At 32.8% G+C, this 15,736-nt stretch overlaps 3 protein-coding genes across 3 annotated transcripts; 2 read left to right on the top strand and 1 right to left on the bottom strand.

Annotated features, from left to right (window-relative positions):
- Positions 1 to 3,831: 3,831 nt before the first annotated feature.
- LOC126739206 (zinc carboxypeptidase-like) lies at positions 3,832 to 15,634 on the top strand. The gene is made up of 7 exons (XM_050444781.1): positions 3,832 to 3,999; positions 11,694 to 12,073; positions 12,137 to 12,306; positions 12,398 to 12,539; positions 13,906 to 14,196; positions 14,255 to 14,339; positions 15,322 to 15,634. The coding sequence occupies exons 2-7, from the start codon at positions 11,696 to 11,698 to the stop codon at positions 15,528 to 15,530; spliced, it is 1,275 nt and encodes a 424-aa protein (XP_050300738.1). The 5' UTR covers positions 3,832 to 3,999; positions 11,694 to 11,695; the 3' UTR covers positions 15,531 to 15,634.
- On the top strand, positions 5,754 to 7,355 carry LOC126739205 (NADH dehydrogenase [ubiquinone] flavoprotein 1, mitochondrial-like). The gene has a single exon (XM_050444780.1). It carries the CDS (start codon positions 5,861 to 5,863, stop codon positions 7,286 to 7,288), a length of 1,428 nt encoding a protein of 475 aa, XP_050300737.1. The 5' UTR covers positions 5,754 to 5,860; the 3' UTR covers positions 7,289 to 7,355.
- LOC126739208 (alpha-ketoglutarate-dependent dioxygenase alkB homolog 4) lies at positions 8,632 to 9,919 on the bottom strand. The gene is made up of 2 exons (XM_050444783.1): positions 9,862 to 9,919; positions 8,632 to 9,798 (listed from the first exon to the last, which is right to left on the bottom strand). The coding sequence occupies exon 2, from the start codon at positions 9,781 to 9,783 to the stop codon at positions 8,857 to 8,859; it is 927 nt and encodes a 308-aa protein (XP_050300740.1). The 5' UTR covers positions 9,784 to 9,798; positions 9,862 to 9,919; the 3' UTR covers positions 8,632 to 8,856.
- Positions 15,635 to 15,736: the final 102 nt, after the last annotated feature.

Raw genomic sequence — 15,736 nt, 5'->3', positions numbered from 1 at the left:
TACCTCACCTCGATAAGGTGGGAGTAAGATCCAGGGATGCTTTTTGAATATTTAAGAAAAAGGACCGATGACATCTAGAATTAAGGGTATACATCAGTGTCAACCAATTTTTAATATCATACTCTCCATAAAGAATATTTTAATTACAGGATTAGTTTTTATATATTACCACTCCCCTAACATTTTTGGGTACCCTCTGTACAAAAAAGTAGGTAGTAAACGTACAATTTTTAGGGCATATTTTTGAGAAATATAGGTCTTATGTCTGTAAATAATTAATTTATAAATTTGATAAATTGTAATTTTTGTATCATATCCTCAAAATGTAAAATGTAAAAAGCAAAATACATACCATGGAGTGTTGTGCTAAAGCAGCACAAAAACAAATTTTATCAGGGTCCCTTTTAAGACAATAAATTATAAACTTACTTTACAATTGACTTAAATTCTACCCCTACCCTTGTTAATTTGTTGATAACAGTGAAATTAACATTGTTAGTATCGAGCATTTAATTCTCAAAATAGGACTAAATATATTATACTTAATCTCTAAAATATTGTCTTACATAATTGACCCATTAAATCTTTTTTTGATAGCGTATTGGGCTGTAAAATCTCTTTCACATTCTCTAAAAATCAGTGAAAAAGTGCAATTAACGATTTATTTTTTTGAAGGGCCTAAATGCATTAACTTAACAGCTTAAAAGTAGATTTGATAAATTTAATGTCAAAACACTAACATATTCAATTAAAAAATGTATAAAATAAACTTAAATTACAAACACTATCACTCTTAGCCTCTTCAAAAATTAAATTAATACACTTGCACTATTTCATAATTTTTTAGAGTTTGTGATCGAGATTCACAGCCTTTACGCTGTTAAAAATTGATTTAATGGGTCAATAATTTTAAATTTCGCGCCATTCTAAAATTTTGAATAGACGAACTAAAATAATTGTCACAGTCGGTAAAATAGTCTGCTGTAATGCCGATCCGTCATAGAAATGACAGGCAGATTTCTATGACGGATCGGTATTACAGTAGACTATTTTGCCGACTGTGACAAATGTCAATTATTTTAGTTCGGTTAGACCGCAACCGCACGCTGCAATCGAGTTTAGGGTAAAGATAATGCCTACTTGTCACTATGGGATTGAACCCTCTCATACTTTTAATTACTCTATGGTGCTGGCGAAACTTTTCAATGACACCTTTGACAAGTAAACCATAAAACAGAATATTAGTGGAGGCAACTATAGTTTCATCTAAACTGATCGAAATTCTTATGACAGATCTGATAGCGCCCTCTCTCGTCTCGCTGTTATAACTAATTTGAATTGGATTGATTCGTGTCCCCCGGTTTCTCTTAGCATGGATTAATATTTCGTAGATAGGAAACTCTCATAAGAGCCAATAGACCACTGAACCGTAGATTGAATGTTGCGCCCTCTGAAGGTCGAGGAGTATTATTAACTGGAAACGAACATAAGTTTATGACCTCATAATAGCAGGAAATTAAATTTTTTTTTTTAGATTATGGCGTCGACTTATATACCGTAAAAATTAGTGGGAAATGAGTACTCCTTTCGGAAACCATAGTTGACATAGTTGAGGCAGATTGAAAAAAGTGTTAAATTGGGACTGTTTTATCTTCATATTAAACAATCTTCCATTTATCACTTTCTCTATTTGCGTATTATAATTTCTGAAAGATACAAACATATATTCTTCTATACTAAATACTTAATACTTCCATACATTTCCTACTAGATACATAGGTCTGAGTTTCATTTATTAAAAAAATATTACTTTTACTTTAAATTAATTAAGATTAATATTATACCTTATGTAATACAGAGTATTGCAAAAGGTTATAGTAAATGTATAAAGGCAATAAAAATTTAATTAAATCACCAAGGAATTACCCTCTACCCTATTCACTAATAATGTTCGTTTAAAATAAAATAAGTATCAACAAATAAGCAATCAAAGAGGCAATAGGGTCCAAGAATTGTATAGAATTTCTCCAAAATTGCTCATGCATTTAAACTGCTGAAATTGCTTTTCTCTCAGGTTTCAAAATGATGTTAAGGTCGTCATTAATAGTTATTACCTGGCGACGCCTATCGCACTGGGAGTCAGATGATTTGGTTGGGTGACTTGAAGGAAGACACCAATGTACTTTCATCAGCAGAGCTGCAAATTGGACTACTTAGAAGTCTTGCCACCAAGAAGGTTGATATATAACAGGAAGAAGTTAGGGGACACGATGCTTCCCTGAGGTATACCGGTGTGTGCATCAATGACAACCTAAATGGATCGGTTCTCGTGGAAGCTTCCAAACTAAGCAACGAGAGTTATTGGCAAACCATAAGAATACAGTTTGTTTAAGACGCTTTCATGCCAGACCCTATTGAATGCCTTTGAAATATACACACCTATTGCACGGGAGTCACCACATTTCTCGATAACCTCGTTCCAAATATGCGCGACCAATGGCCAACAGACCGCCAGTAGACCTGTGTTTTCGAAAGCCATACTGACGATCGCTAATGATGTTGGTGGACTCCAAGTATTTCAAATTTTGCTGGTTAAGAAATTTCTCCATTTCTGGACTCAAGCAATCGGACTGATCGCTTGAATAGACGCAAGATTTAAGTCTCCAGGAAAGAGATCTTTTCTGTATGAAAAAGAAAACACTTTACACAACGGTGACACTACCCTTGTACAAACTGCAGCACGACCATACATACTTTTTTAATACTATTGGCGGTATTCCATCAGGGTCAGAGGCCTTGTCAGTGTTTAAGTTTCTGAGAACTCTTTCAAGATCTCTGTAAGGGAAGACAATCTCTGGCATCGAAGAAGTCTTTCTTAGCAAAGTCGGTAGTGTTTTGCCTTGAAGGTCTAAGGTAGAATTTGATACGTATATCTGATTCAGCAAGTCTGTCTTTTCCATTGTGGTCATTGCAGTGGAACCATCTTTCTTAGTTAATTGTGAAATTTTTGGCCTTCAGTCCTATTAGAATACCTCAACCAGTAGACCATGGACGTTAAAGTCTCTCATAATAAGAACTTCTTTACTTGGATGGTTTGTTTTCAGATCATCAATTTAATCGAAGGTCAGTGAAAAGCCTTTTGAAGAGTGTGTTTCGCTGGGTGATATGTAGAGAAAGAAGAATTACTTCGTTTTCTTTTAAATACTTTGTGGATCTTTCAGTTGTTATTTTGAACCACATATGAACATCATAGAATTAAGGACAAAACTGTTGCTTGCGGGTATTTCTAGTTAGAACGCAGATGCATAGAGTGCAAGAGCAATACCTCTATCCATCTGACCACATAAGGTTCTGCGTCACTGCTCGGCAAATTACTGTGAAACAACGATTGTCAAATTTCCCTTGATATCAAGTAACGCCCTAAGATTAGCATTTTTATTATCCAGTGCACCCTCCGGTGCAAATTTACGTATATGGCATACCTAAATTTTACTATATTAATATACGTTTTATATTTACAATATTAGATCTTACAAAACTGTTATTCTGTATTTTTACTGTTCACAATAAGTAATACATTTAAATATTAATTTTAATTAGCCTTTAAAATATCAATTCTGATAACACAGCAGACAACGCGGAGATACCACATAAAGAACAAAGGCGGCTATCAAAATTATTGTCGCTTTACAAATTTATGACATCAGGTTCACAAATTCGATAAAGCCGCATTTTTTCACGAATCTAGTATAAAATTTCATTCGAATCGTATATTCGTGAAAAAAAACTGCCCTTATCAAACTCGCGATCCTCAATTCGCAAATCACGACTTCATGTAATGTCATAACTTTTTATGGCTTTTTATGTATTAATAATTTTGGTAGCTGTATTTCTTCTTTAGGTTGTATTTCCGTGATGACTGTTGTTGTGTTAAGAAAATTATTATTATAAAAAAAATATTTATTTAGTATTCAGGATAATAAAAATAGTTAAGAGCAGGTATGTAGTAATATTATAAATATAAAACGGATAAACTAAATATAACTATATAAGGAGTGTATTAGGTGAATAGATGTAATGATTTAAATAATATATCGAAATATTAAGAAAAAACCTTTACTAAAAAATTTACTCAAAAAAACGTCTTAATTACGTAAAACTCTTAATGGCTGTGCTATTAGATATGTGTTAAGAATACAGGTACAATTTTAATCTTCTCAAAAAAATCGTCAGCCCGTGGAATTACTTAATATTAAAAATTATTCTAAGATACTACGCAATTCGCGTTTCGCCTATTAAGAACTATAAGTAAGTCGCTTTTTTCCAACCCCAGAATCAACTGTTCTTATGCCTCCACTCCGTTGTCATAGTTCAGATCGATCTTTAAGATCTTTCCGTTGGAGTGTCGTACTACCGAAAAGGTTCGTTTCCCTCTTGTACATTTCGGTTTCCTTCTTCTCCTTTCCTTCTTCCAGTTTCCGTCTTGACTCATCTGTGTACCAAGCCTAGAAACCACTTAGCTCTTTGATTTGGTTCGTTGATCATTATTCCTTTATCGACATTTTCATCCGAAAGCCTTTTTTAACCTTATCGAATCGGAACCTAACCTATTTCAATCATCCTATAGTCAGACAGAGTTATGTTTTGTGATATCCTCCAGTTTATAACTCTATCTGCAAATGACAATTTTGTTTTTAACCATATCCGAAAATTAAAGTTGATGTTAAACTCTAAGTAGGTATGGATGACCTAGTATTACGTAACTTAGTAACAGTAATCAAGTAAATGAAGAAAGAGATGAGGTGTCCAGAAGCAAATCCTATAAATTGTCTTTGAGATAATAAAAACCAAATGATTATTATTGCACCATGCTTTAACACTTGCTAAAGGTCATTGCTTGAGGTCATGCGAATCTGTGCAACCCCAAAGAAGCGTAGTGTCATCACCAAATGATGTGTACCGCCCACGCTTCAGTACCAATGGGTGATCATTCATATATACCGAAAACAAAAGTGCACCAAGCTCAGAACACCGCAGTAAGTTAAATTCTAAGTTAAACGAAGCAAAACACACGATTTGACACCTATTAATAAAGATAAAAAGAATCCTTATCAATTTTAGTACAAAATATCTGAAAAAACATAAAATTCAAATTTCTACAGTAGAATTTCATGCAAGACATAGTCGAAAGCTTTTGCCAAATCGCAAAAGAACCTCTGCTACATGTTCATCATCATTATAGGACCCAGGAAGAGTTTTTTTTTCTTTGCATGTGGAAAATTCTATTATTTAGTTACTTCTTAATTTTAGACAAAGATGATAGTAATGATACTGGCCTTAGCGCGATGGTGGGGCAAGTATAGGAAATATATCTCCTCCCTCCAGTCTTCTTGCCTTGGCATGCTAGTTGTCCGCTTAAAAATGGTGGATTCCGATGGCAATAAAAAGCTGCAACGGAACGAAGAAGCGGATGAACGATGAAATTTTAAAGCTAAATGAACAAAAAATGTGTTATTTTTAGTTACTAGGTTAGATAATTTATGCGGTTTCTGCCAAAAGTTTAACAAATCCGAACATTGGACGGCACAGAAGCGCACCAAATAATTTGACAAGATTGCAACGAATTTAACCAATTTATGTAATTTTTTCGTTCCGTTCCGCTTTTGATCACCATCGGGATCTACTATAATGCTTATTATAGCAACCGATATTGCTGACAAAAGTTGACATCTGACACGACACTGCACGGACGGCAGTAATGACAGTTGACATTACATAACAAAATACCTTTTATATGGTTCTGGTGGTGAATTAATTTAATTTTTCCCCCAAATTGGTAGGAATTGGTAGTCGCTTTTCGATGGCAAACCGAATATTCTCAAAAATTGCCGTAGCCAAAAATGGATACTCGTCAACAGCTGTCTGCCTCAGAGCGCTTTCTGCTGGCCCACCTCCGGGTACTCCACCACCACAGACCAAAACAAAATTCGGGCCCTTAGCTGATGAAGACCGAGTATTCACAAACTTGTATGGCAAACACGACTGGCGCCTTAAAGGAGCCATGAAACGAGGCGATTGGTATAAGACAAAGGAAATATTGGTGAAAGGAGCAGATTGGATCATCAATGAAGTAAAAACCTCAGGGCTGAGAGGCAGAGGAGGTGCCGGGTTTCCTAGCGGTATGAAATGGTCCTTTATGAACAAGCCCGGCGATGGTCGTCCAAAATATCTTGTTGTCAATGCTGATGAAGGTGAACCAGGCACTTGCAAAGACAGAGAAATCATGAGACATGACCCACATAAACTTGTTGAGGGTTGTCTTATTGCTGGAAGAGCCATTGGAGCTAAAGCTGCATATATCTACATCAGGGGTGAATTCTATAATGAAGCTTCTAATATGCAAGTGGCTATTGCAGAGGCATACCAAGCAGGCTTTCTTGGTAAAAATGCTTGTGGATCTGGCTATGATTTTGATGTCTTTATGCACAGGGGTGCTGGGGCATATATTTGTGGAGAAGAAACTGCTCTGATTGAGTCAATTGAAGGTAAACAAGGCAAACCTCGTCTAAAGCCTCCATTCCCTGCTGATGTTGGTGTTTTTGGTTGTCCAACTACTGTGAACAATGTTGAAACTATTGCTGTTTCTCCAACAATTTGCCGTAGAGGAGGTGCTTGGTTTGCCTCTTTTGGAAGGACCAGAAACTCTGGAACAAAATTATTTAACATTTCTGGGCATGTTAATACACCATGCACAGTTGAGGAAGAAATGAGCATACCATTAAAGGAATTAATTGAAATTCATGCTGGGGGTGTTCAAGGTGGTTGGGACAACTTGCTGGCCATCATTCCAGGTGGTTCTTCAACACCACTTATACCAAAAAAAGTGTGTGAAGATGTCCTTATGGACTTTGATGGTTTGGTTGCAGCTCAAACCAGTTTGGGAACTGCAGCAATTATTGTCATGAATAAGCAAACTGATATTGTTAAAGCCATTGCTAGATTACTTATGTTTTACAAGCATGAGTCTTGTGGTCAGTGCACTCCATGCCGAGAAGGTGTCCATTGGATGAACAAGATTATACACAGATTTGTTGATGGTAATGCCAAGGTTGATGAAATTGATATGCTATGGGAAATCAGTAAGCAAGTAGAAGGGCACTCAATTTGTGCTTTGGCTGATGGTGCTGCTTGGCCTGTTCAAGGACTTATAAGACACTTTAGACCTGAACTGGAGAAGAGGATGCTTAGTTTCGAGAGGGAGCATAGTAAACAAAGGGCTGTATGCTAAATATTGGGGGTTATTAAATGTGTATTAACATATTTATGATGTAAATAAAAATGTTAGATAAGTTGGATATGTTCTATTTCAAAAAATCTTTTTTTCCTTAATTAGGTTCACTTTTGAATTTATACTAGATTTAAAATTGTTAAGAGTTTAAATCGGGATGATGAGATCACTAAATTGTTTTGATTTTAAATTGATGTATTTTATTTATGAATAAATTAACTTTTCCCAAAAAACAATGGATATACCTATATATGAACAACCTTTTAGAGCACTTTATCTGCAATTAAGATTTATAACAATTAATATTGAATAAATAATATTGACTGAAAAAATAATATTATTATTTACTTTATATTAAAATTTAATATATTGTTATGTATAGTCTTATTTACTTTAGAAATTACAATACAGGGTCATGTTCTTAAAACTCTGACAGGATAGATATAGTCAGGTTTTTTGCTAGTAATTAGTAAACATTTACATCCACTCAGAGTTATTTCAATAACATACATCCTGAAGAATCTTAAGTATCTAAGAGTATGTGCATAGAGAAGTTCATAAAAACACCTGCCAAATAGGATATGTTTACCAATATGTCAATAGATATAGGCAGCTTGAAATTCAAAAAATGAGTTACTTCAGAAATATACCACACCCATATCTAGTGTTAAAAAAATATTCTGAGTTATTTTAATTTCTCTACCTCTATATTTTAATTCTCTATAAATATTAACAAGAAGTATAGTTCCTTCCACCAATAATCTAAATTTAGTCTCAATAAATCTTATTTTTCTCAGATTCATTTTCTAGTTCTTAATAGATCTTTTGGGTAAATTGTTAGATGTTTTAATTAGGATGGTCAGATTACTAAATTAATTTATTGATTTTAAATCAATGTATTGTGATTGCATAATGGACATGAGAAAATAGAAACTCAATATTTATAGGTAAACAAATTATTAAAAAGTTATAATAATTTTATTAGTTATTATAATATTCTAAGTTAATAGCAACAAAAACCTTACTTTATTAACTCGCATACCAGATTATATTAAATTCTAACATCTAGTCTTGCAATTTACATTTAATTGACCAATATTCTAAATCTGTTGGTTGTATATTAATTATATTGGGGGCAGTATAATAAATGTTCTTTCCAACAATTTGTTGATCAGCTGTACTTAGAAAAATGAGATCATTCTTAATTTCCTTGTATTGAAGTGTAGAATATACCCTTTATTAACATTATGTTTCTATATATTATATATGTGAATAAGTAAATTGTTTCAACATTTTGTGCTAATCCATATCTGAGGTATGGAACAGCATTCAAAGACAAGAAGCACAGACTTAAGCATTTTTATTCATGATTTTTAGGTATTCCAGTACATTTTTTATAGTATTTAAATTAAAACAATTATTTTTGTAATAATTACTTATTCAAACAAAACCTTGTATGTTTAGTTTGCAAAGCATTGCATTGCATTTTTTTAAACTTAAAACTAGTTAACAGCCATATAAAAATAAATAATGTTTCACCGGAGCTTAATAAAAAAAGAAAATCGAGTTTAATTGACTGAAAAAAATTGTTTAGCTTGTTCAGTAATGATCTGTCCTTCCTTATAACATTCACCATTTTCCAAAAAAATGGGTGTAAACTCTCTATATGCTAAACAAACCCTTCGACTTGTAATATCTTTTCTTAAAATCCTATGCTCATAAACATACCTAGCCTTACCATACATTACTAACAAAGATTTGTTTGGCATTGGTACTAAAATAACATCTTCATTATTGCACTCTTCAACATTATTAAGTTTCTCTAAATTAGTTTTTATGGTATTACCCACAACTTTTGGATATGTACTTACTAAATCCAGATTATATTTTTTTGGGTTTTGATTCTTTGTCATTATAAGTACTGAATCACTTAGTAAGTTAACAGTTACAATTCTCTCACCCCAGACCCAACAGTCATCAACATGGGGATCTATAGAAGCTCCTCGCTCAGGGTCATATTCTAAGGAACATTGCTCAATTGTTTGGAAGTCTTTTAAAATAGGCACTCGTTTAAACTTATCTTGTACAAACTTGGAGAAGCTAGGAAACCCTTGGAAATCTCCTAGTTTCATTTTTCGACCCTTAAAGTTGCATTTCGGGCCAAAATTTTGCTTTCTACGACCACTCTGTGATGGGTCCCATGGCATTGAGTCAATTCCAGCCAGTAGCATGTTATGTTCTTTGTCTGTTAAAAAATCTAGTTCAATATAAAAACCTTCTAGTCTTTTAGGTTTTCCTATATGATTAGGATGTTGTTTGTAGGCTTCTGCATCTGTCGCCGGATAACACAAATTGCAAAAAGGGCAGTACACAAATGTGGGAGCATCTTCTTTTATTTTGAACTGCTCAGGCTCAATTAGAAGAATGTTAAAGGATGATTCGCAATGAAGACATGTTCGGTATCCTTTGCAGCCACATGGACGTGTAGTATTCATAGTTTCGAATTTTTACTATAACAAAACTTTAAATAAATTCAGTCATTTACTTTTTGAAAGGAATGAATCAAAACATACAATAATCTAAGTGTGGTTAGGTATCGCCTGCACAGAACGAGAATATAAAGAAATGCGTATTGCCTAATGATCAGAGAGAACTTCTATCGACAGCTCTATTGACGTTGATGACAAGACAAGGGCGAGCAACTTGGATGGCGTGTGGCGGGAAATTTAAATCTGATTTATTGCGCTTCAAATGTTACGCGATATTTGAAGTCATTCACAGAATTATAGAAGTTGATGGGTTAACTAAAGTTAAGAGGAAAGGAGGATAGGAGGTTAAATATTGCATATTTCAGACATCCCTTACCAATTCCTTCAAAAATTAATACATCAACTAAACTATTATTTGATTTAACTTCTCAAGAAATTGCTTATTTGGGACGTTTAAGTCTGGAATTTGAAATTTGAAATTTTAGATATATATGCTTGCCTTTAATTATAAATTAGTACCATAGTTACAATGCATTCTAAATTGAATACTGTAAACTGTAAGCATGGTATTAATAAAACCTTTTATTTATGATTATGGAATTGTTGTAGGTATAAAGCATATTTTAACTGAAAATCCTAATCATTTCTGAGCTCATAAAAAATTACCTGCTTTTTTCCGTTTCAATAAGTGTTAAAAACATTGATTCCATAAGTGTTAAAAACATTTACCTTAGATTCAAGAACTAGGAAGGAATATTACAATCACTTGGAATTTGCTGGTTCTCATTTAAAATAGCAAATTCTTAAAAGCACCGTTTTTTTCGTTATAAATTAAATTCCGACGAATTATCTAAAAAAAAGAAAGAAAAGTCAAAACATAAAAATTAATTAACTACAAATATTTTTTTGAGCACTATGTATAGAGGGGCGTAAAAATTTGTATTGGTTAAAAATGCTTGTTTTGAAAAAAAATCCTGAAAGAAATTTTTTTAAAAATATTACGCGATTACAAATCGGTTATAACAACGCGATGGCTATCAAATCATAAAAAAAACTGAGTGTTCTTATGCATATTCGTAAAGGTGATTACTGGTTAAAACCGTGGAATTTTTTACCTGTTTTGTTTATATAAGCTCTAAATTACTTTGCACGTACTTAAGAAATTTTAATATTTTTATATCCAGCTTGCTTTTTATTGGATTACCTGTTAGACAACGTAACAATAAATACATAATTTTAAACCATAGAAAACCAATCCTGAATTCGATGCAGGAATGCCCAAATCTATGACATCTGCAGTCAGTATCCTTATAGATATCATCAAATTGCATTGCGCTTTAAAAACAAAATGAACAAAGACCTGCAAACGATACATTTTCAATTCAATAAAAAATTGAATGATGTAAAAAATATAACTAAAAACCACTTAATTAAAAACATCATCCAACCTAGAATATATATATTAGAGAGAGGGTTTTTTGCATTTAATATAGATATATTCATGAAGTAGTTACAGCTTAAGTACCTATTCTTGTACCAACAATTTATTGAGTTCGAAAAACTCTTTGACCTATCCCGATACCACCGACCTTTAGGTAAACCTGTTTAATTATACCTACTTGGCGTGGATACTGTAGTCTTCTAATAATTTTAAAAAATGCATGCTCAATCTAGTCTCTATTTATCGCACAACGAGAATTGAAAACTTCATTACTACAATTTAAGTTTCCTTCTTGAAATGGAGGCACTACCCTTGAACTTCCTGTATACTCTACATGACCTTCCAAGTACGAAATTAAGAAAAAACGTATAATAATTACACAAAAAAAATTATGATTACAACACGCCTCTACCTAATCTAAAACAGATCTTCAATATTACAATAGAATCAATTAGAATTTTTAATTCTTTTATAGGTATGAAGCTGTTTTACCTAATTTTCCTGGCTATACTGTCCCAGGATATATCAGCCAAACCAAGCTACAAAAATTACAAGGTTTACAAAATTACTCCGAAAAGTAAAGATGCCCTAAAGATTCTCAAGGATTTGAAAAAGGAGGAAAAGGATTTCTCTGCTTTCCAATTTTGGAAAAAGCCAATTAAAGTAGGTCACGATGTAGCCCTTATGATAGGACCTGAAATCCAACAGAACTTCGAACAAATGTTGAATGACTCATATTTTGATAGAAGAGTTCTGATGAAAGATGTTCAAAAAGCCATCGACAATGAAAATAGGTTCTGGAAGAGCAACGTTAAGAATTCGGTTAATTGGACGGTATATAATACCTTAGATGAGGCATGTTATATATTTTAAGGCGTATTGAATTATATCTATTATTGTAACCGATTTTTTTTCCAGATCAATAACTGGTTGGAAAGTCTTGCAACTGAATTTCCCTCTTACATCACTATTTTAAAACCAGGAAAAACATACGAAGGAAGAGATATTGTCGGAGTTAAACTCGATTTTAATCCGGGAACACAAAAAAAAGTTGTTTTTATGGAATCTAACATACATGCAAGAGAGTGGTAAGTATCATAATATATATTTTTGTAATCAATTTCTTCATAGTTGTTTTACTACATTGTTGCGCAAAGTATCATGTTTTTTCGTTTTAAGGATTAGTTCTGCTGTAAACACCTATATTTTGGATCAATTTCTGAGAAACACACAGACGGATATAAGGGCATTAGCTCAGAAATTTACTTGGTATTTCTTTCCAGTAATGAACCCTGACGGCTTTGTTTTTTCCCATACTGATGTAGGTATTGCTATATTTTTTTGTGTGTTATACAATAAATATGTTATACAATTAGGATAAGATTATTATATTATATATATATATGTATCATATGAAGATGATCAATACTATAGGAGAAAGACGATTACTTAAGACCGCTAGAAATATTTATTTAATACTATTTATTTCGATTTAAAAATCGCGCCAAAATTCCGACTTCAAAAGACCGGCGGCGCAGGTTCTTATATACTCTGCAGACCATGCTGGTTCTCGAAGATTCGAACATTCCATGCGTTGAACTCAATGGCTCAAACTTTACCCCTCGGCAGCTTTTGTATTTAGTAAAGAACATCGTTGATGGTTCGAGAACTTTGTATGGTCTATCCCAGGATGTTTGACGTTTTAGTGACATAGAGAAAGTGAAATAAGCATAATATAACTATATGACATAGAGAAAGTAAAATAGTTATATTATGCTTATTTCACTTTCTCTATGAATGTGAATTAAAACAATCGAAAATAGGTAATTTATATATACAATTACATTACAAGAACACGATCAATCACGACTACTAGAGATAGTTATTTTTACTGCATTTACTTACAACTATTTAAATCTCGCGCCAAAATTCCGAACTTTACTTCATTGAACTGAATCCGGGAGATGCGGTTCCGAATATACTCGGCAGTTCCAAATCGCTATTCCAGAGGATTCCCGCTTAACCTTCGAGATGTCGTGCGGTGTGCCGCTTGCGTTATTTCAGAATGACGGAACAGGTTACGACAACAGTTTATCTTTTTGTTCCACATCAAATTGTTATAGTAAGAAAATTCTTCAGTTGCACAACTAAATATTATTTTTTGAAGTACCACTCTGTTTCCTTGACCCTAATTCATTGGATTACAGTTCTTGGATATCTGGCTACTATAATAAATGAATATTATTCGAAGAATAGAATCACAGAAGGCTTGATTAAATGAAACTTTTTCGAAAAACTTTCTTTTCTATTATATAAGGAACAAAAGGCTATTTTTTTACGGATGGATTAGATGTGGATCATGTGATCTTGTAATCTTATATAGGTTGGAATCCTGGATTAGCATTAGGTTGTTATATTTGGTGTATATAAAAAGTCAAATTAACAAACATAAATGGGCGTTGGTCAATATGTATATCGACTATATGTATAGAGTCGACTGATGTAGACGACTCGTGGTTAGGAACTAAGGGAACTAATCTATTTTTCATTATTTATGAATGGCAGTCAGATATTATTATATGCAGCCACCCTGATTAAAAAATACTACTCTAATAGTAGTAGTACAATATATGACCTTAAACGGAACAACTAACCTATTTTTAAAAATGTTTTTTAATTGTGGATAGGACCGTCTCTGGCGTAAAACACGTACTAGTTATGGATTACATTACGGCGCTGATCCTAACCGTAACTGGGACTATAAGTGGATGACCAACAACGGAGCATCCCTCTATCCTGGAGAAATTAACTACGCCGGCCCACATCCCTTTTCTGAAAAGTCTGTCAAAGTGATGAGTGAGTTTATCGCCAGCATCACCAGCAATATGATCGCCTATATTGCCTTCCACTCGTTTTCCCAAGTATTGCTACTGCCTTATGGCCATACAAAAGAGCCGCTGGACAATTATAATGAGATGGTTAGTATAAAATCGCGTTCAAAAAAATTAGGTAACATTTACCTTTACTGATTTTTAGATGGGTATTGCAAAAGTGGCAATGGCAAAACTGGAGGCTGTGCATAACACTAAATATACTTTTGGAAATGTTGGTGAAGAAATGTGTAAGTAAACAAAAAACTATTTGTTTAGGTCTGCGATTGAGCCAAATAAGAATCTCAATTTGAATACATAATTGTAATACATAATATGCCTTAATTATAATTTATAATACCATTTCTCTTGACTAACAAAAATTCGTTATTTCCATATTCTCACTAATAACAGATTTAGTATTACTTGACATCCGCTACATGAAAATTCAGCCTACCAAATTTCACCTCAGTCAGTGATATTACATTTTTTAATGTCATTTTAAAAATATTTCAAAGATTTCTGAAATCTTGAAAAGTTGAAAAGGATGTATTCTGAATACTTGGACGACCCTCAAATGTTCAGTAGATATTACGAACATACCCCAAAATCATAGTTCTCTTTTCACAAAAATTAAAAATATTTACTAAGATTAAAATAGGCCTTTAATATAAAAGAAAATCATCTGTAGAAACCTTAAATTTAAAATGCTGATGTCTTAAGCCTGTATACAAATTTACCGCCGCCGTAGATACGGCGAATGGTAACGAATATTCATTGATTAATCAGCAATATGAAGTTATTTTAGGATAAATGATTTCAAATATTTTAGAGATATTACTAATAAATCTTTTTCCAAAGCAGGAATTATATGGAATATGTTGTAAAATTACGTGAATATTACAAAGGCCTCTACTTACGGAATTAATCCTATTCTTTTGTCAATTTCTGTGACTTTCCGTGCTAACTTTCTTTTTAAAATTGATTTTTCTCTGAATATTAAAAAAAGGTAATCTATAATATAATTAGTCTTTTCACAAATAAAAATTTATAGTTTCCTCCAATAATAATAAATATCGATACACAGGATATCAGGAAATTAAAAAATTGAAATATTCTAGAAATACTAATTTGCTATTAGCATAATTTTTATGTTTAGGATTCAGTTGATATTTTTAATCCGTTTTCTAAAATATAAGGGAAAAATAAGCCCTTTATACACTTTTTTTTCAGATATTGCTACTGGCACTAGTATGGACTGGGTAAAAGGAAATTTCCACATTCCAATTGTATGTACCTACGAATTGAGACCTCAATTTGAGAAACCCGGCGAATCCGGTTTCATATTACCTTCGGAGCAAATCTTGCCAACTGGAGAAGAAACTCTTGTTTCGCTAATACCTATATTTGAAGAATATGAGAAGTTACACCCTAGTACCTAAGCTTTAGAGATTTAAATAATATACGTTTAAAGTATTTAAGTTTATGCATTTTTTACCTAAAAAAAATTACAGTCTTTACAAGCAATAAATCTTCCACATAAATACCATGTAATTTCATTTTAATTCTACAAGTTTATTACGTTGTTGCGAAAAACCCAATTTTATCAAACTATTTTCCTTTAGGGAAAAATAGAACGAAAACATTA

Source organism: Anthonomus grandis, chromosome 8 (assembly GCF_022605725.1).
Source record: "Anthonomus grandis grandis chromosome 8, icAntGran1.3, whole genome shotgun sequence".
Lineage (NCBI taxonomy): Eukaryota > Metazoa > Arthropoda > Insecta > Coleoptera > Curculionidae > Anthonomus > Anthonomus grandis.
This window is presented reverse-complemented; position numbering and strand designations above follow the sequence as displayed.